The sequence below is a fragment of the Pongo abelii genome, chromosome 7 (genome assembly GCF_028885655.2).
Source record: "Pongo abelii isolate AG06213 chromosome 7, NHGRI_mPonAbe1-v2.0_pri, whole genome shotgun sequence".
Classification (NCBI taxonomy): Eukaryota; Metazoa; Chordata; class Mammalia; order Primates; family Hominidae; genus Pongo; species Pongo abelii.
Genome location: NC_071992.2, coordinates 2,950,338 through 2,970,466, shown reverse-complemented (window position 1 = coordinate 2,970,466; position 20,129 = coordinate 2,950,338). Strand labels below are relative to the sequence as shown.

Sequence of the window (20,129 nt, the reverse complement as noted above, 5' to 3'; positions counted from 1 at the left end):
CTTGTACATGAATGCTTAGAGCAGCATTATTTGTAATAACCCAAATGTAGATACAACCAAAATGTCTATCAATGGATGAATGAATAAACAATATGTAATACAGCCATACAATGGAATATTAGTCAGCACTGAAGAAGAATAAAGTATTGATGAATGCTACAACATGGATGGACCTTGAAAACATCATGCTAAGTGAAGGAAGCCAGATAAAAAAAGGCCAAATAGTCTATGAATCCATTACAGGAAATGTCCATAACAGGCAAATCCAAAGAGATGGGACACTGATTAGTGGTTGCCTAGGGCTGAAGGTTGGGATGAAGGTGGAGGAAGAATAAAGCTAAGAGATACTGAGATTCTTTTGGAGGGACACCAATCTTCTAAGTGAGACTACGGTGGTGATTGCACCACCCTATGAATATACTGAGAAAGCCTTGGATTGTGTGTTCAGCTTAAGTGGATGAATTATATAGGACAGTCATGCATCGCATAATGACATTTTGGTCAACAAAAGATCACATATACACCAGTGACCCCATAAGATTATAAAGAAGCTGAAAAATTCCTAACACCTGGTGACACCACAGCTGCCATAATGTCATAGTGCACGGCGTTACTCATGTAGGAGCCACTGGCTGTACCTATAGCCTAGATGTGCAGTAGGCAACACCATCTAGGTGTGTGAGTGCACTCTGATGCTCACACAGCCGCAAAATTGCCTCACGAAGCATTTCTCAGAATGTATCCCCAACATGAAGTGTTGCGTGACAGGATGTGCATTTGTTTCAATAATGCTCTTTAGAAAATTGAATGACCTAGCTTATCACATGTGCAAAGATGCTCACCCTCCTTCTTCAGTAAAGAAATGTAAATTTATAAATACCTAAACACTGTGTTTGATTTATCATTGTAGTAGCAGCAGCAACAGTTGTAGTTGCAACAGCCATGGAACCAATAATAACTGTGGAAGGAAGGCGATAAGAGAGGAGGAGGGAAAGGGAAAAACAAGGAGAGGGAGGAGAAGGGAAAGGAGGGTAGCAGAGGGATCGCACACAGCTGTCTATGTGTTATTGTGAAGACCCTCATGGGATAATGATTGAATGAAATTGCAGTGCCTCTTTAGAGAGCAATTAGGAAGGATGTAGCAACACTAAAAGGTACAAATTCTGTTTGTCAATAATTCTACTTCTTAAGATTTGTCCTATATAATGTAGACTCCTGCTAATGTGTAGATATAGGCAAAAGATTTCATTGCAGCATTATAGAAGTACTAGAAACACCCTAAATGTCCCTGGACAGTAGACTGGCTAAATAAATGTTGTTATATCTAATCAGTAGAATACTACACACCTTAAAAAATTAAATCTGATTCATATATGCCAATGGAAGAGCCCCAAAAATATACTGTTAAGGTTAAAAAGCCACATATGCAAAATGCAAATAATATTACCAATTATAAAAATAAAAAAGAGAAATAATCACACATATTAAGAGTACATTGTTGGAAGGACAATTTTTAAAACCCTCAACTATAAGGAGGAACTGCCTTGTACGGCAAGGAATGATTATTTTAATTTTCCTTTATATTATTTGTTTTCATATCCCTTTATGCCATTTTAATTAACACAATGTGTGTATATTAACCTTCAAATTATTAAAACAAGGGCAAGTAACTGAAATTAACTAGGAGCTGCAGACATATAATAATCTCATAGTAAGTTTGGTTATGTAATTCACAAACACCTTCTTATGTGTTGTTCTTTGTTTTCATGTGAGGTGTCTTGTGACATGTAGATTTTCCAGCATTTTATTATTTGGAATTTTGTTATCTATTATGGATAAAAGTAAGTAGCTTTGTTTTCAGATAAAAGAAAGTAACTGTGGTTAATGTAAGTAGAATACACATTTATAAGAATGAGACAGATACTCCCAGAATTACAGAAACTTGAAGATCAATGTATGTCAACATAATGGAAACTTAAAGATATTTGGGTGCTGAAATGCTATACAGACAAAACTTTTTTTTTTAATTTCGCAAATATATATTGAGCACATACTGTGTTCTAGGTTTTATTGCAGGTTCTGAGGAGTCAAAAGGAAAGCTAACCAAACCAAACCAAACAAAACAAAACAAAAACCCTGGCTTCAGGAAACTTATATTTTTGTGACTATGAGTCCCTGTGAACATTCCCTCTGTGACAGGCATTGTTGTAAGCACTCGAGATGTACTAACATATGATTTTCACAACCAACCCATGAAGTTGGTGCCATCTGAGTAGGGCACCACTGCTCTCTGTTGGACAGGGCTCTAGAACCCCTTCAGCCACGGAACAAATTTTAAACCATCTCAGAATATTTTGCATCCCTCGCTTCCAATACAGTGCCTGGGGTGGGAACACCCGATTGGCTTCACTCACTGCACGTCCGTAACCTGGGTGCTCAGATTGCAAGAGAGTGACTGTCTGGCATCTTCCTTTTGCATGATGATGGGATAGATGTCAAAAAGATAAGTAGTTGTAAAAAGCCAACATTATTCCAAAATATGTTCCTATTGGGTGTTAATATTGTAGGCAGTCATAATCCTGCATCTATTGAAGCAAATGGCAAATAATGTCATTTGAAAGTTTTTATATGAAAATTAAAGAATGTTGATACAAATAGTGATTTAAAGATTTTTAATATTTGATTGATTTTTTGCATTTTTGGTTTATGAAACAATAAATACAGCAATATCTCTTTGAATTTGACATTCTATAAATTCTGGAAATACGAAAACCAGATCAGCTTCTTCTCAACAATTCTTCTATATTGAGATGACGCCAATCATCTCAATTCATTGCACACCTGCATTAAGTGACTCCATGCAATTAGGCCAAATCCATCTCAAAATTGTATTTTATTAGTACACTCTTCAGGAACTTATTTCCTCCTTTGGCAACAGTTGCTTAATAAAGGTTTGTGGATTTGAATTTTTAATGCTTTCCTCTCAGTGCCATGCAATGAGACACTCCATAGTCATGGATGATTCTATCACCATCATGATACTTGAAGTATTTACATTTGCCTTCCTTTCTAATGGATAAAAGGTATATTTTAGGCCAGGTGTGGTGGCTTAAGCCTGTAATCCCAGCGCTTTTCGAGGCCGAGGCAGGTGGATCATTTGAAGTCAGGAGTTCAAGACTAGCCTGGCCAACATGGTGAAACCCCCATCTCTACTAAAAATACAAAAAATAGCGAGGCATGGTGGCAGGCACCTGTCATCCTACTACTCGGGAGGCTGAGGCAGGAGAATCACTAGAACCTGGGAGGCAGAGGTTGCAATGAGCTGAGATCACTCCACTGCACTCCAGCCTGGGCAACAGGGTGAGACTCTCTCTCTCAAAAAAAAAAAAAGAAAAATTAATTAATTTAAAAAGTTACATTTTAGCATTATTTTGTGTCTTCATGGAAACTTGCATTGTGACATTGAACTATAATTTTTTTGAGTATTTCTAAACTCTGCCGTGAATTTCAGAATCTACCTAAAATAAAGACAGATGACACCATCCTATTCACATATGAAGAATGCAATGCCATTTTTATGGATAACCAGGATATTTACATAATTTCAATGACATATTTTGCCGAGTCTGGCCTTAAGACCTGAAAAAACAGCAAATATTATTGACCTCTGAATACAGAAAAAAATATATAAATGGTTTCAGTTAGTTTTGTGAAAATACCCATAACTATAAACGAAAGTCAGGATGTATACTGACCCTTTTGCCTTTCTCACATTTTAAATGTTGAGACTCTTTCATAATATTCTCCATTGTTAGTAGGAAATAGTCAGTTTTTTGTCTTTGTCATTAAGTGGATATTAAAAATCTTTAGAAAAGAATATCAGTTGGTTTCCTGTGAAATGGCAACTCCGTCTGCTTCTTGTAGAGTTCATATCCATTTATAAAATTTATCATACGTATTTCTTTAAGCAGAGTACAGTAACAACAAATTAAATATTTCCTTTATCTTCCAGATCCTTTAAACCCAGATCAAGACTCTTCGAATCATTACCACGGCACCAGCAGTGGCTCTGTGGCGGCTGCCATTCTGGTTCCTTTCTTTGCTCTAATTTTATCAGGGTTTGCATTTTACCTCTACAAACACAGGTACTACAGAAGCACCATCTGTTTGAGAATGTTGTGAGTGTAAACTATGGGTTTAAGTAATGGGCATGCTCTCGTGCTCACATGCACATGTATTTTATATTACTATGCAATGTTCTTTTTTTTTTTTAAATCAACTTATATTTTGAGTTCCGGGGTACATCCGGGGTACACGTGCAGGATGTGCAGGTTTGTTACCTAGGTAAACGTAAGCCAGGGTGGTCTGCTGCACAGATCAACCCATCACTCAGGTATTAAGCCCAGCACCCATCAGCTGTTCTTCTTGATGCTCTCCCTCCCCCCCAACCCCCCACACGCCCCAATGTGTGTTGTCCCCCCAGTGTGTCCATGTGTTCTCATCGTTCTTGATGCTCTCCCTCCCTCCAGCCCCCCGCAGGCCCCAGTGTGTGTTGTCCCCCCAATGTGTCCATGTGTTCTCATCGTTCAGCTCCCACTTAATGAGTGAGAGCAATGCTCTTTCTTATACTAACAATGCTTATTTGTCAAGATTTTTTGTTGTCTTTTCTGTTGTTTTCTGCCCTACTTTTTAAGCAGAATACATCTAAGAAATAACAGAATAAATGACTGAGTTGAGAAATAATATGTTTTTTTCTTTCATGTTAAATTGAAAGATGAAATAAAGGATTCTATCTCTACATTCAGGCTCCATGGCCAGCCATGAGAACCTTTAGAAGGTATTTCAACCTTCCAGCAAAAGGTTGAACAGAATGTTCTCTATGGCCACTTTCAGCTCTGTGAATCTGTGATTGATAAATGTTTCATTGATTTCTTTCTTCAACCAATACAAATTTAGCTCTTTATATGTAGTAAGCAATATAGATGTTCCATCTCTTGAAAAAGTGTTCTGAATACCCATCAATTTGCAAAACTCTGCTAACTGTAAAATGTCAAAACTTGGGGACAAACAACTTTAGTGAACTAGATCCTTTCCTTGGGATTAATATGGATGCCAGAAAAAAATAATTATTTTGGAGGAACTATAAACTCCTTGTACATTTTTTCCATATATGGATAATACATTACCTGGAGGAATCTGGAAATGCCAAACTCTAAAATACTATTTGAAATGATAGCATTAACTACAAATAATAAGAAATAAATTATGATCCCCTGAAATAAAATTACATAGGTTAAATAAATATCAGTACATAATACAGATATTTCACTTAATTCTGGTTAAAACAGAAAAACTGTCATGATACTATTTTTTAAAAACTCATGAAATAGCCTCTTTAAATATTTGCTTTCTTATATTCGCTTTTGAAATACACAATAGAGAGAATGTTGCTTCAAAGGTGTATTAGCTGCTTGTGCCTATGTCTTCAGTTCCCTATGGCTGGTAATGTTCTTTCTTTAAGAATATGACTCAATGAAAAACATTTCAGATGATATTTACAGAATTAAAGATTGGCACATCTGTGTTAATTTTTTGGAAGAAAAAATACCCAATACACACAAGTCTGATGAGCCTTATCCTTGAATTTCTGCTCAGGACCAGTTTAAAATTTGGTAAATGTAGAAAGATATGCCACTACCTTATCCAATAAGATGCCATAATTGGATGAGCTTCTCTTCTTAAAGGGATATGCACAAAAATGTATCTTCTTTCACAGGTTCCTCTGGGTCATATAATATCCTTATAGAGACAAATATGTAGGAACTTATAATTCCTACAAATTTATTTTTGCTTTTGATTGGCATCCACATTAACCCCACGGAAAAGGTCTAGTCCATTAAAGCTGTTTTCCCTCAACTTGCCTGCAAAGATGCAAACCTTCATGTAAGTCTGGGATTGTCTTGTCCTTTAAAAAGATAATCCCACATAATTATTTATGCATATTTATACATAAATATAACTTCTGATTATATCTTAACTTTAAGACAATGTAGCATTGGGGGCTATATTCAACATACACACCAGTTTTAGTCGTTAAACCTTAGAAACTTCCCTGTCAATGTTGAGTAGTTGGGTGTCTCCATGAAGTAGTTGGGTGTCACATTAACCCCACGGAAAAGGTCTAGTCCATTAAAGCTGTTTTCCCTCAACTTGCCTGCAAAGATGCAAACCTTCATGTAAGTCTGGGATTGTCTTGTCCTTTAAAAAGATAATCCCACATAATTATTTATGCATATTTATACATAAATATAACTTCTGATTATATCTTAACTTTAAGACAATGTAGCATTGGGGGCTATATTCAACATACACACCAGTTTTAGTCGTTAAACCTTAGAAACTTCCCTGTCAATGTTGAGTAGTTGGGTGTCTCCATGAAGGCAGTGCCTTGGAAAGAGACCTCAGATTACAGAGCCAGATATAAGGGAGACAGCACTTATTTTTATGTAAACTTGATGCCTCCTCTGGGTCAGTGGGGAATCTGTCGTCATCACAACTGGACTCCCTCCCTTCCTAACACTTCACCAAGACCAAGACGCTGCCCTGCATGTTGAATATGAAGGAAGCTCTTCCCTCTCACAGCTCTCAAGAGGACAGCTGTGAGGCCACTGTGACTTCTCAATCTGTTGGGTCTTTTAGTTCTCTACTTGTGTGCCACAGGAGCGAGGGATGGTGGAATTTTTGCAGAAGCAAGGAAGCCCAGGGCTCAGTTGCCAGCAGCACATCAATCCATTTTCTTCAAGTTCTCACCACCTGGTCAGGAAAGCACCAAACCTGTAGCGCTCTCTACACTGGCTTCTCAGGCTCTACAGAGATAAATATTTCTTAATGAGATGGCTCTGCATTCCTCCAGAAAAACCCTGTTTCTGCTCATTTCTGAGTCTGTTGCTTGCATGTGGGGAGTTGCTTCCTCAGAGCCCAAGGTCCTGACAGCCCTCTGCCGGGTGCAGCTGCACACCTGCACGTCAGCATCCAGCTGCAGCCAGTTCCACTCTGGGATTGCATTTCCCTAGGCATGAAGGGACTGTGGCAACTTGTGATCTGGACGATTGAGTGAACATTTTAGCCAGGTCTTCACTTCATTGACAAGGGGCTGGATTTGTTTGCTAACGATCACTGCTGGCGCATTTTCCAAGCACAATGTCATGGACCTCTCCCACTCCAAGGGCAGTTACAAACTGCTGTTCTGCCGTTTTCTCAGAGCCATGTGCTATTTACTTCTCTTTTTCTTAATGAGCATATGTAACCTAAGGAAATCTAGTAAATGGCTCGGCAGAAGTTTCTTGACACCCAATGTCAAATGATGTTTTTGTAAGCATGCTTATGTACATTAAATTTCTGTTTTTGCCACATGGCACATTTTTCTTATCTGATTTCTTCTGGAATAAGGAAAGAATAAAAGGAGCCAGAGCAGACCAGACATGATTCTGTCTTTTCAGTCTGAAAATCCTCTAATTCTCTAATCATAGATTGTATGTAGGGGTTGTCTTTTAACCAGAAAATGTGACAATAGTTTAATAATGAGTATAGTTCCTTTTTTGTAAACAGATTCATTTTTAACTCAACAGAGACAAAATAAAAAATAACTTTTTGTGAATATTAGTAACGACAGTGAACTAAAAGCTTAAACTTGAAATTTAGTTTAATCATACCACGCTAAAGGCTAGGCATATGCCCACAACCTTATTTTACAGAGCAGTAGAACGTTTCGTGACTTAACCAAGGCTGTATAACTTATCAGTGATAAATAGACATCCAAAACAAAGCCAATCAGATTCAGCCTTTGGGACCTTCCCAATTTCCCTGGGGCATTTGTAGGAAGCATAAATAAATCTTTGATCCCAGTTACCCAGGAGGCTGAGGTGGGAGGATCGCCTGAGCCCAAGAGGTCAAGGCTGAAATGAGTGGTGGTCGTGCCACTGCACACCAGCCTGGGCAACAGAGTGAGACCCTGTCTCAAAAAAAAAATTTATTTAATTTTTGAAATCGATTCACTTTTTAAAACCCATTTTATACTCCCAATCACCAATTTAAGCAAATAAACTGACAGGTGTGCAGATGTGCATGCCTTCCTTCTTTGCAAACGTCCTGGCTGTACTACTCCCTGCTCTGTAGACGTTGTCTCCTGCACACAGTCCCAGCTGCTAAATCTCCAAATGAAACCAGGATTCTAATGATTTGTTTTCTGTTTTCCTTAGAACGAGACCAAAAGTTCAATACAATGGCTATGCTGGGCATGAAAACAGCAATGGACAAGCATCGTTTGAAAACCCCATGTATGATACAAACTTAAAACCCACAGAAGCCAAGGCTGTGAGGTTTGACACAACTCTGAACACAGTCTGTACAGTGGTATAGCCCTCAGTGCCCCAACAGGACTGATTCATAGCCATACCTCTGATGGACAAGCAGTGATTCCTTTGGTGCCATATACCACTCTCCCTTCCACTCTGGCTTTACTGCAGCGATCTTCAACCTTGTCTACTGGCATACGTGCAGCGGGGATCTCTACTCAAATGTGTCAGAGTCTTCTGCGGATCAAACTACACGTGCATTTTCATTCCTAAAGTGGGTTCTAAATGCCTGGCTGCCTCTGTTTGAAATCAAGGCACACTCCAGGAAGACTGCCACGTCGCGCCAACACGTCATACTCAATGCCTCAGACTTTCATATTTCTGTGTTGCTGGGATGCCTTTCAATGCAATCTTCTGGGCTCGTGGATATGTCCTTCGGGTGTGGTGACAAAATGGTAGCACCACAATATGTGTTCTCTTGTGTTGTTTTTCCTTTTTAAACCTCCATGAACATGAATACTCTGAAAAACATAAAAAGCTTTCTGGAAGAAGACACCTTTCTGATAGAGGCTCACACCTACAAATGCTTCACTCTGTCCTTCTGAGACCTGACAAGCTTTGAGGACCTCACAGCTCCCCTGTGTGTTCATCTCTAGGGATGTTTGCAAATTCCCAGTCAGCTGTTCTGTCGCAGAATGTTTAATGCACAATTTTTTGCACTAGTGTGTTATGAATGACTAAGGTTCTGATAAAAAAAATAAATTATTTACACAGGGTTTATACACACTATCCATTGTATATAAGCATTCTTTCGTATTATCAAGCTAAACTTTCCACCATCAGCTTAGTTGGAGTGTTAGGGAAAAGTATTCCTAGATATGGCACAGATTTTAAAAGGAAATACAGTATTGAAGAGATTTATTTTATTATTGCGTCAATTAGCTCCATTTATGTGTTGAATTCATTGAAGAGGTCCAATGAGAAAAAAACAGAAGCCTCCTTATTTCCCAGGTTTTCCTCCTTTAGTACCATCCTCATCCAATTACTGTCTCTTTGATACTACTTAATAGCAGGGGGTTTGCAGAAATTTCTGTTTGCCATGTAAAACTGTGAATAGTAATTTATTTTAGATAGTCAATGAACTTGTGGGTTTTAGCTCACAATGCAGCCTTCCCTTTTGCAGTGTTTTTTTTTTTTTTTTATCTTTTACTGTGCCATCAATCTTTGATATTGCATTGAAAGACAATATACCACAGTAGCACCTTGAACTCAGTGAAAATTGTTCAGGATCAAAATACTAAGTGTTCTTTTAGAGGGAAGGAAAAAGTACACACACTCTCCTCTCACAATGATATATTTTATACATTCATTTGTTATTTGTTTCATGCTTTATAATTCCAGATGGAAAGGTAATTTCAGTGACTTTTCACGTTTAAATTCCATTATAGGTAAATGATAAGTTATGATACAAATAAAATCTATAAGATCCCCAGGGTGAATAAAAATCAAAACATGAAGTAGAAGATGTGACCATGAGGATGTTTATCTAACAAATTCAAAGTGAAAATCATGTTTATTTTTACTTATACTTGTTTGATAAAAATATTTTTGAAATGATAATACTTATTTTATTATTTGATATTTCAGTACCTATCCAATTGTGGCAAATTTTCTCTGTTTCGCATTTTAGATTGGCATTGGTAATAGAAATGTCAGAATGTTCCAATTGGCCTTCACGTTGTCGGCGTGAACACATTCACACCTAGCTTTAAGACTGATTTATCTGTTGGTCTACTGAAGGTTTCCATGTAGGACTTCAAATGTGAAAAAGGAAAAGCAGTCAGGAAAATGGGGCATTCTTTGGAGAGTCACGTGTTTTGATTTGGACATTTCCGTAGAGCTCGGCTCCCAGTGTTGTGTTCCTCGGTGGAAAGGGTCTCTGCTGTTTGGGGACTCACTGGCCTCTCCTAGGGACTCCTTTGTCTTGTGAACCCCACGCTGTTGGATTCTGTATCATTACGCTGAATTCTCTGCACAGTTTTCCCTGGCCAACCTGCCCACATCCTTGGAGATTTGCTTTGCCAATGGGAAGCCTTACATTGCTGTTTCACAGTAGACGGGACGAGGTCAGCGGGAGTCGTGCTCCTAACACACACATTGAACGAAACAAAGAAGATGATTGAAAGTGTGAGGAGGCTCGTGTGCAAGGGAGAACAGGGTTACTATACATATTAGTGTATATATATACATACATATATATATATTGTACATATCTAAGTTTGAGTCATTCAAACTAGGTGCAAAATGCTGACTTCAGAGTCTGAATTAATGTCTCTGTTCCCACATCCCTGACCTGCTCCCTGGTCAATGATGCTATGAAATCCTGAAATCACAGGACATACATACATACAAGAAACCACATATCAAATTAGATATGATTTTCCTTTGTGTGCAAAGTCAAACTGTCCTAGGGTTGCCAGTTTGAAGCATGTTACTTAAATGAAAAAAAAAAATCAGTGAAATCCTCTTGTGAGAATTCTGCCTAGTTTCTTCCTAGGGTTGTGTGCAGTGTTGAACGGAGTCTCCGCAACGTGTTGGAGGATCTCATTTTAGGGCAGTCAGGAGCTGTGCTTGCTGAGTTAGGTCTAGAAGACTGTTCCCTGAAGGCAACGGGAACACGCGTGAGGGACGCGACCACACGCTAACACAGGACACGTGCTTCAGAGCTGTTTAAAACTGCTGCTTGTTTTACACACACATCTTGCCTTTTTTCAGGCTAGCTGCAATAATTTTTTTCTTCTGTAAAATATTTTGTAAACAACAACAAAAAGCTATTATAAAAAGGGGGTAAAAAAAAAGAACGCTGGCATTATGATCAGGAAAACCCATTGTCATCGCCGACCCTCCCTCCCGTCCCACCACACGCTGCTGTCACGATGTAGGTGCGAAAGACCTTTTTGTACAGAGATATATTTTTTATGAAGAATTTGTAAAATTATTAAATATGCTGTAATTTTTTGATTAATGTAGGTACATTGTTAAAAAAATAAATGTTTTTACAATACAGAACTGTAATTTTCCCAATAATGTAAAATGTACCATCTCTAGCTGATTTTCAGTTCCAATCCTATTACACATGTATTAATATTAAAGTGGCCTGTTAAAATGAACAGTATCTTTTTTTGTCAAAAAAATTATAAAGAGGGTGTAATATAGCCTGTGCAATGCCACCAATCTTTAAAGCAAATCAGAGTTCTAATTAAATATTTAATTTTAGATTTCTATTTTTGTGTGTGAATTTATTTTCACTTTAATATGCGCACCTGAGTCCCTTACAGGGGAGGGAAACAGTGGGAGTCTTCATAATGAGCCTTTATGGTATTCAAAATGAAGCTCTGTATTTTTCCCACGACATTCACATCATCATCATGATTAATCAATAGCACATTTAGCAGGAACCATGAGACACAGAATAGTAACGTTGAAGCTGACAGATTTCTTGATGGTTCGCATTAAAAACGGTGAGAACACTTGGTTTCCGCCAAACCAAAACCTATTTTTTTTATGATTTCTTTTCAATTTGGGAGCTCTGTTTGTAAACGTTCATCACACTAAAAAAATGACATGAAAGACAATTATAGACCTACTTAACAGAGCATTCCAAATATCACATTTAAAGAAGGCTCAAAAAAATCAAACCGCTTTTTAAATTCAGAACCAGCGGTCCCCCGTTCATTTCTGGGCTGAGAGAAAACACAATGCTTTACAAGTCCCTGATGGCCCATCACACTGAATGTCTTGCAATTCAACAGAATGATACACTAATTTCTCTGAGAGTCAACTTATTACAAAATGAAAAACAACCAATAATTTTTTTAAAATAGCCCTACGGTGGCTTCGCAGTGACCAAGTATTGATGTCCAACTTGCAATCTGAGTCTTCCTGGCCAGCAACTGCATTTAGGTGCCATTTATTGAGGAAATACCAAGTGCGAGAGACACTGCACTTTGTGACTCGCAGACGTTGCAAAACCCCACAATCCAACCAAGGGGGTTTTACCACTTTCATAATTTAGATGAAGAAGCAGAAAGTTAAATAAATTAGTTGATTTACCCAACGACACACAGATAGGCCGAGCTGATATTACAGGTCAGGTTTCTCTTGTTTCAACTTTCTTATTTTTCAAGAAACCATCACATTATGAAATGCATCCAATATTCCCTTTCTTATCCAATTTTTTTTCTGAATTTTTCCGTCGTTCTACCTGTGAATCTTCTTTTGCTTCATTGAGTAAATAATTACCAAAGCTAAGAATTCAAAGGGAAATAATTACTAATTTCCACATTCCACAGAATGCTCATACATAATACACCCTTGTGAGTTATTAACACATTGAGTCGAAGCTTTCTGGGGCAACAAGAAAGTAGTGATCCCACATTGTGTTCCACACTATGGTTCTTTAAAATAATAAATAAAATCTGTCTTGCTCTGTGCCTTGGTTGGAGTGCTTTCCTAAAATTGTGGGGGTCCTATAATTATTTGATGTATTAAAGGATGCAGAATAGGCGAGGGTGTTACCATCCACAGCACGGACATCTGTGGCTATTGAAACCCAGTTTGCGTCCTCTTCTCCTGTGGGAATGGCACCTGGAGGTTCCCTGGGAGTCACTCCTCCTGATAACGATCAGCTTTAATAAGCATTGGTCAGAATTCCTCTATTGTCCCCAACTGGGCATGGGGGAAGCACACTCCCGTGGTTGAGCTGGGGCTGACTCCTCTCCCAGGAATCGGGGCCTGACCTGCAGGGTCAGGTACACTTGGCTGAATTTACCCTCAGGCCCTCAACCCACTCCCTGCCAGGAGGTCAGTCTTTCATTCCACAGGGCCACTTGCATTCCCATGACCTGGTCACCGGCCTTTTCTCTTAATTCTGGGAGCAACACCATATCTTTCTATAAAATTCTTTTTTTTCTTCAAGTTATCCAGGCTTAGTTACTGTTACTTGCAGTTAAGGAACTAGACAGCCATAATTACCACGTAGATTGAGAAAGAACCTCAGAGATTCACCCCAGCTCACAAAGCCTCTGTGTGGCCAACAACTGGGGCTGCGCACTTCAAATCCACTGCCCTGCAAGCATGAAACACCATCCTCAGCTCTGCTGCCTCTGAATATAATGACAAATTACTAGGCCTAAATGACAGTCACAACTGCTCAGATGGCTGAGAGAGTTACTAACAGCCTCCTTTGCTGCATTTAATCAAAACCCTTCAGAGGAGTTGACTGCTTCCAGATGCATGTACCCAACCAGAGGGCCTGGAAGCCAGTGGCTTTCAACAAGCTTCATGTTCTTTAGAAGATGACAGACACCCACTATTCACTGCTTTCCACAACTAAAATATCTTGGGCTAAAGGATAGCAAGAATTGTTTTGCAATACTGCTTAGAAGGCCTGTTGGTTTGCTTGTTTTAAGGTGTTATTCTTTTGTGGATATCACAGCAACTTTTAGTTTATCACAAAATTTCTAAAGGGAAAGTGCAAGACGACTCACTTTCCTGTTTTTTTCAGGCTGTGTGGACTCCTTAGTCCATAGGATTGTGTATAAATGAAGTATTTAATTGGGGCTGGGTGTGCCGGCTCATACCTGTATTCCTAGCACTTTGGGAGGCTGAGGTGGGAGGATTGCTTGAGCCCAGGACTTCACAACCAGCCTGGGCAACACAGGGAAACCCTGTTTCTGCAAAAAAAAGGAAAATAAATTAGGCTATTATGATGGCATGTGCAGTCGTGGTGAAATGCATCTGATTTCCCAGCATCTTAGGAGGCTGAAGTGGGAGGATCACTTGAGCATGGAGGTCAAGGGCACAGTGAGCTGAGGTCCCTCCACTCCACTCCAACCTGAGCGACAGAGGGAGACCCTGTCTAAAAAATATATAAAAATGTACTTAACTGGAAAGGATAAGACTTATGCCAAGGGAATTACCTGACATTTCTTCCCACTATTAGTGTGTTCAATGATTTCTGAGCATTAAAAAGCCACCCTGCCTCTGGAGGTCTGGGGCAGCCCAGGACAGGACTGCCGTCTGTATCGGGTCCTGGCTGTGTTGGCAGTGCCTTCCAAGCTTGGTGCATGGGGTGGAGCTCTGTTTTGGATGCTGTCATGATAGACTCTGGTGTTCAATTCTGGCCAACCTTCCTGTCCTGCCATCTGTAGGTCAATAAGCACAAGCTTTTTGGTAAAGTTGGTGAATCTCAATTCTCTACAAAAGCATGGGTCAATCTATCTATATTTTGGACAAGCGGCATGTGTTAATACATATAAATCCCCAAAACATGCATTTCACTTAAGGAAAACAAAGTTGCAAAAGAATGTGGACAGTATAGATCCACTTATCAAAATGATTAAAAATCACATTGAGTGTTGCAAAGGGATGCATATATATGTAATCCAATTATTAGAAATGCATAGAACGAAATAACGTCATATTCAGATTAGCAATGACTCCTAAGGTGAGAGAATGAGTAATGGATTTGAATGGTGCTACATGGAGAGCTTCCGAGTTGTCTGAAATGGAAACTTGGGAAAGCTATTTAGAGCCATTTAAGATGGATAGGATAATATTATCTACCTCATAGGGTTATAGAGAAAGCAGTGTGCACCAGGTCATGATTTAAGCATTTCACATCTATTTTCACATTCTATTACCCAATTTCTCTCTTTCTCCTCTTTATCTATCATCTATCTATTTATCATCTCATCATCTATCTTCTATCCATCTATCACCTAGCTATCATTTGTCTATTTTTCTATCATCCTTCTCCTATTGTTTATCTATGTATCTATCAGTTATCTATCTACTTTATTTCAAATACAATCTGAAGAAAGTAGAAAAAAGTTTTAACTTTTACAAGTTGTACAAGTACCTACATGTTGATTTTTTTTTATTTCCATAGGTTATTGGGGGACAGGTGATATTTGGTTACATGAATAAGCTCTTTAGTGGTGATTTGTGAGATTTTGGTACACCCGTCACCCAAACAGTATACATTGCACCTTATTTGTAGCCTTTTATCCCTCACCCCCTTTCCACACCTTCCCCCTGAGCCCCCAAAGTCCAGTGTGTCATTCTTGTGCCTTTGCATCCTTAGTTTAGCTCCCACTTATGAATGAGAACAGTTAACCCACTTAGAATAATAATCTCCAATCTCATCCAGGTCTCTGCAAATGCCGTTAATTCATTCCTTTTTATAGTTGAGTAGTATTCCATCATTCATATATATACATATTATATATATTATAGATATTATAGATAATATATAATATATATAAAATATATATAATATATAATATATAATATATATAAAATATATAATATATAATATATAATATATATTATATATATTTTATATAATATAATATATATATTTTATATATTATATATTTTATATATAATATATATATTTTATATATAATATATGTATTTTATATATATTATATATTATATATAATGTATATATTTTATTTTTTATATATATGTATTATATATAATGTATATATTTTATATATTATATATAATATATAATATATATTATATTAAATATATATAATATATAATATATATTATATTAAATATATATAATATATATTATATATTATATAAAATATATATAATATATATTATATATTATATAAAATATATATTTTATATATTATATATTATATAAAATATATATATTATATATTATATATTATATATTATATATTTTATATATATATTTATATATATATTATATATATATAAAAATATATATATATATTTATATATTTTATATATTATATATTATATATTATATATTTTATATATTATACATATTTTTTGTATATAACATATATATTTTTTATATATTATATATTATATAATATATAATATATAATATATATGATATATAATATATATAATATATAATATATTATATTATATATTATATTATATATTATATTATATAATATATAATTATATATAATTATATAATATATAATATATAATATATAATATAATATAATATATATGGGAAGAATTTGTTGAAATAACTTTAATCCTACTTTCTATTTTGGAGACAAGTGCTTCTGGAAAGGTACCAACAAGACAATAAGAGTGAACATATATTGAACTGCTCCTATACGCCAGACACTATTATATATAATATCTATATTATATAATATATATACTTTTTTATATATATAATATATTATATATAATATATTATATATACTTTTTTATATATATATAATATATATATATGTATTCACAGTTTCTTTATCCACTCATTGATTGATGGGCATTTGGGTTGGTTCCACATTTTTGCAATTGCAAATTGTGCTACTATAAACATGTGTGTGTAAGTAACTTTTTCGGGTAATAACTTATTTTCCTCTGGGTAGATGCCCAGTAGTGGGATTTCTAGATCAAATGGTGGTTCTACTTGTAGTTCTTTAAGGAATCTCCACACTGTTTTCCACAGTGGTTGTACTAGTTTACATTCCCATCAGCAGTGTAGAAGTGATCCCTGTTCACCGCATTCACGCCAACATCTACTATTTATTTTTACTTTTTTAAATTATGTCCATTCTTGCAGGACTAAGGTGGTATCACATTGTGGTTTTGATCTGTACTTCCCCAATCATATGTTGATTTTTTTTGTACTCTATGCCATAATTTATATCTGAAATATATTATATTTTAAATTATGAAATAATGAGCATTGAAGTCATTTGGGGTTTTTTGTTTGTTCTTATTTTATTTTATTTTTTTTTGAGACAGGGTCTTTCTCTGTCACCCAGGCTGGAGTGCAGTGGAACCATCATAGTTCACTGCAGCCTCAACCCCATAGTCTTAAGCGATCCTCTCCCCTCAGCTTTCCCAGTAGTTGAGACTGCAGTCCTGCCACCATGCCAGGCTAATTTCTATATTTTTTGTAGAGATAAAGTCTTACCATGTTGTCCAGGTTGGTCTGGAATTCTTGGGCTCAAGTGATCCACCCTCCTTGGCTTCTCAAAGTACTGGGATTACAGGTATGAGCCACTGTGCCCAGCCTGAAGTTTTTATTCCTTGCTCGATGTCCTCCTATCTCTGAGACCTCAGATGATCATAGAACCATTCTTGGATCACAATTTCCCAAGCTGCAAGTTGGAGATATCAATATCTGGTTTTATTTGCAAAGCCTGTGCCCTTTGTAAATAATGTTGGCTCATGAATATTTGGTAAAAATCATTGGAAATGATTCATATTTTAGCATAGCTTGATAATAACACCTCTGACTGCAGCCCCTTTCTTCTCCTCTAAGCTGTGCTTGTTTCTGTCCTATGTCTGACACATTATGCATGAATACAAATAAAATTAAATCCTGTGGTGAAAAAAAAAGTGGGACCTGAGTCAGTGGTAGAGTCTCAAGATGTTCTACCTAAAGAAGGCTTCTGTGATATAAGAAAATGAAACTGCTGTGCAAGAGGATATAATTAGAAATAATTTGCTTACCCACAAGGATTTGGCTAAACAACAGAAAAATAAATCAGAAAATAGTACTTCTGAATGTAACACAGGTAAATTCAGGAAGCCTCAAAGTGTAAGGTTTTATTTACATTTGAAAATTTGATGGTTAGAAAATAAGGAAAAGAAAAGGAGGTTTGCATTTCCTATACATACTGAATCTCATGCTGAAGGAGCAAAGAAAAAAATAACAAATGCCTAGACTAATTATTTAACACAGCAGGCCACATTGATCTGAAAGATTTATATGGGAAGAATTTGTTGAAATAACTTTAATCCTACTTTCTATTTTGGAGACAAGTGCTTCTGGAAAGGTACCAACAAGACAATAAGAGTGAACATATATTGAACTGCTCCTATACGCCAGACACTATGCTAAGTGTTTTGCTCTACTTTGTGTTTCGCAGGTTATTACCTCAATTAATCCTCTCACATCACCCTTAAGAGCCCAGGAAATGAGAAACACTGTGATAGATTCCACAGGGAGGAAGCATAAAATGAGACCTCAAACCCAGACAGTCTTGCTCTCGAATGCCCCTCGCTAGGTTAGAATTTTCCCACCATATTCACACAGTCCAGCCCAAGGCTCATCCTCAGCCCAGCACCCTGGGCAGACTCCTGCCTGAGGCACTGGGGCCCCTGCAAGGTCGCCTGGTCTGTCGGTTCCGCGCCTGCTCCAATTCTCCTGATGAGGTGCTCCCTGTGGCCATCTGCAAGGGCTCTGGGACTGCATGGCTAACTTGGCTGATGTCATTGACTCTGCTCCCATGACCTTTGGCCTCCAGAGTCACCTTTTGTTCTATAGGCCTTTACCACCAGCCTGTTTCCACCTGGTGTCCCAGCTTTTATTTCCAGACCATCCTATCTCACAATAGAAAGCTCGCGATGAAGGTCTTAGAATCTGCCTCTCAGATGGAGTTTGAATACTGATAGGTGGAAAGTCAAGGACTTGTATAACTTTCCAGAATTCATATGAGCCCATTATTCTTTTTTATCACATTAAAACAGACAGAAGAGTACATGAGGGAAAGAAAATGTCATCCCAGAAAATGTCTTGAATTATTATGATTCTGAGATGGAGATTACCAAGACGATTTCTCCCTGTATTGGTAAGAACCTAGGCTTAAGAACTCACAGTTTTAGTGTCTTCTTTAGAACCGGAGTCGACACAAAGGGAGATAGCAAGGACTACAGGGCTAGAAAAGCTCTTGAGCGTCAGCTTCTGAGCTTGAAAGGGAGCATTAGGGGGCATCCCCTGAGTGTTCTGTGATCCCATATCTGGCTTTTAGAGATACATCTGCATTGTCTCATTTGATTTTGTTAGCAACCCTGTGGGGCTAGGTACTATTAATAACCTTAATTTCTAGAACAGAAAGTAAAGTTTTAGAAAGGTAAGTTAACATGTCTAAAATTAGAGAAATTGTCTCTAAGATCTAAACTACAAAACTCTGATAAAAAAATCAAAGAATAACTAAATAGAGGTACATTCCTTATTCATAGATAGGAAGCCTCATTATTGTCAAGATGTCATTTAATCTATAGTGATCTATATTTAATGCAAATTGATCTATATTTGCAAATCTAAATTGATGTATACTAAATATGATTCCAATCAAAATCCCAGTGAGTTATATGTGGATATCAACAAACTGATTCTAAAGTTTATACAGAGAGGAAAAGATTCAGAAAAGCCAATACAATATTGAAGGAGAAGAACAAAGTCAGGCCGGGTGCAGTGGCTCACGCCTGTAATCCCAGCACTTTGGGAGGCCAAGGTGGGGGGATCACAAGGTCAGGAAATCAAGACCAGCCTGGTTAAGATGGTGAAACCCTGTCTCTACTAAAAATACAAAAAAAAAATTAGCTGGGTGTGGTGGGCCTGTAGTCCCAGCTACTCAGGAGGCTGAGGCAGGAGAATCGCCGGAACCCGGGAGGCAGATGTTACGGTGAGCCGAGAATGTGCCACTGCACTCCAGCCTGGGCAACAGAGTGATATTTCGTCTCAAAAAAAAAGTTGGAGCACTGACACTACCCAATTTTAAGGCTTACTATAAAGCTACAGTAATCAAGAGTTTGCTCTTGACAAAAAAAAAAATAGATAAATCAATGGAACAGAATAAAAAACTCAGAAATAAACTCACATAAATTTAGTCAATAGAGCAAAGATAAAAGAGCGAAGACAATGCAATGAAGAAAAGATAATCTTCCAACAAATGATGCTGGAATAAC

The 20,129-nt window shown here is 37.2% G+C and overlaps 1 protein-coding gene across 1 annotated transcript in view; it reads left to right on the top strand.

Annotated features, from left to right (window-relative positions):
- CSMD1 (CUB and Sushi multiple domains 1) overlaps nt 1-9,143 on the top strand; it is a 2,063,616-nt gene extending 2,054,473 nt beyond the window's left edge. The window contains exons 69-70 of the mRNA XM_024251429.3: nt 4,013-4,145; nt 8,259-9,143. Coding sequence (XP_024107197.3) covers nt 4,013-4,145; nt 8,259-8,418 — 293 coding nt within the window. The 3' untranslated portion in view covers nt 8,419-9,143. The remainder of the gene's footprint in view (nt 1-4,012; nt 4,146-8,258) is intronic.
- The last annotated feature ends 10,986 nt before the right edge of the window (nt 9,144-20,129 follow it).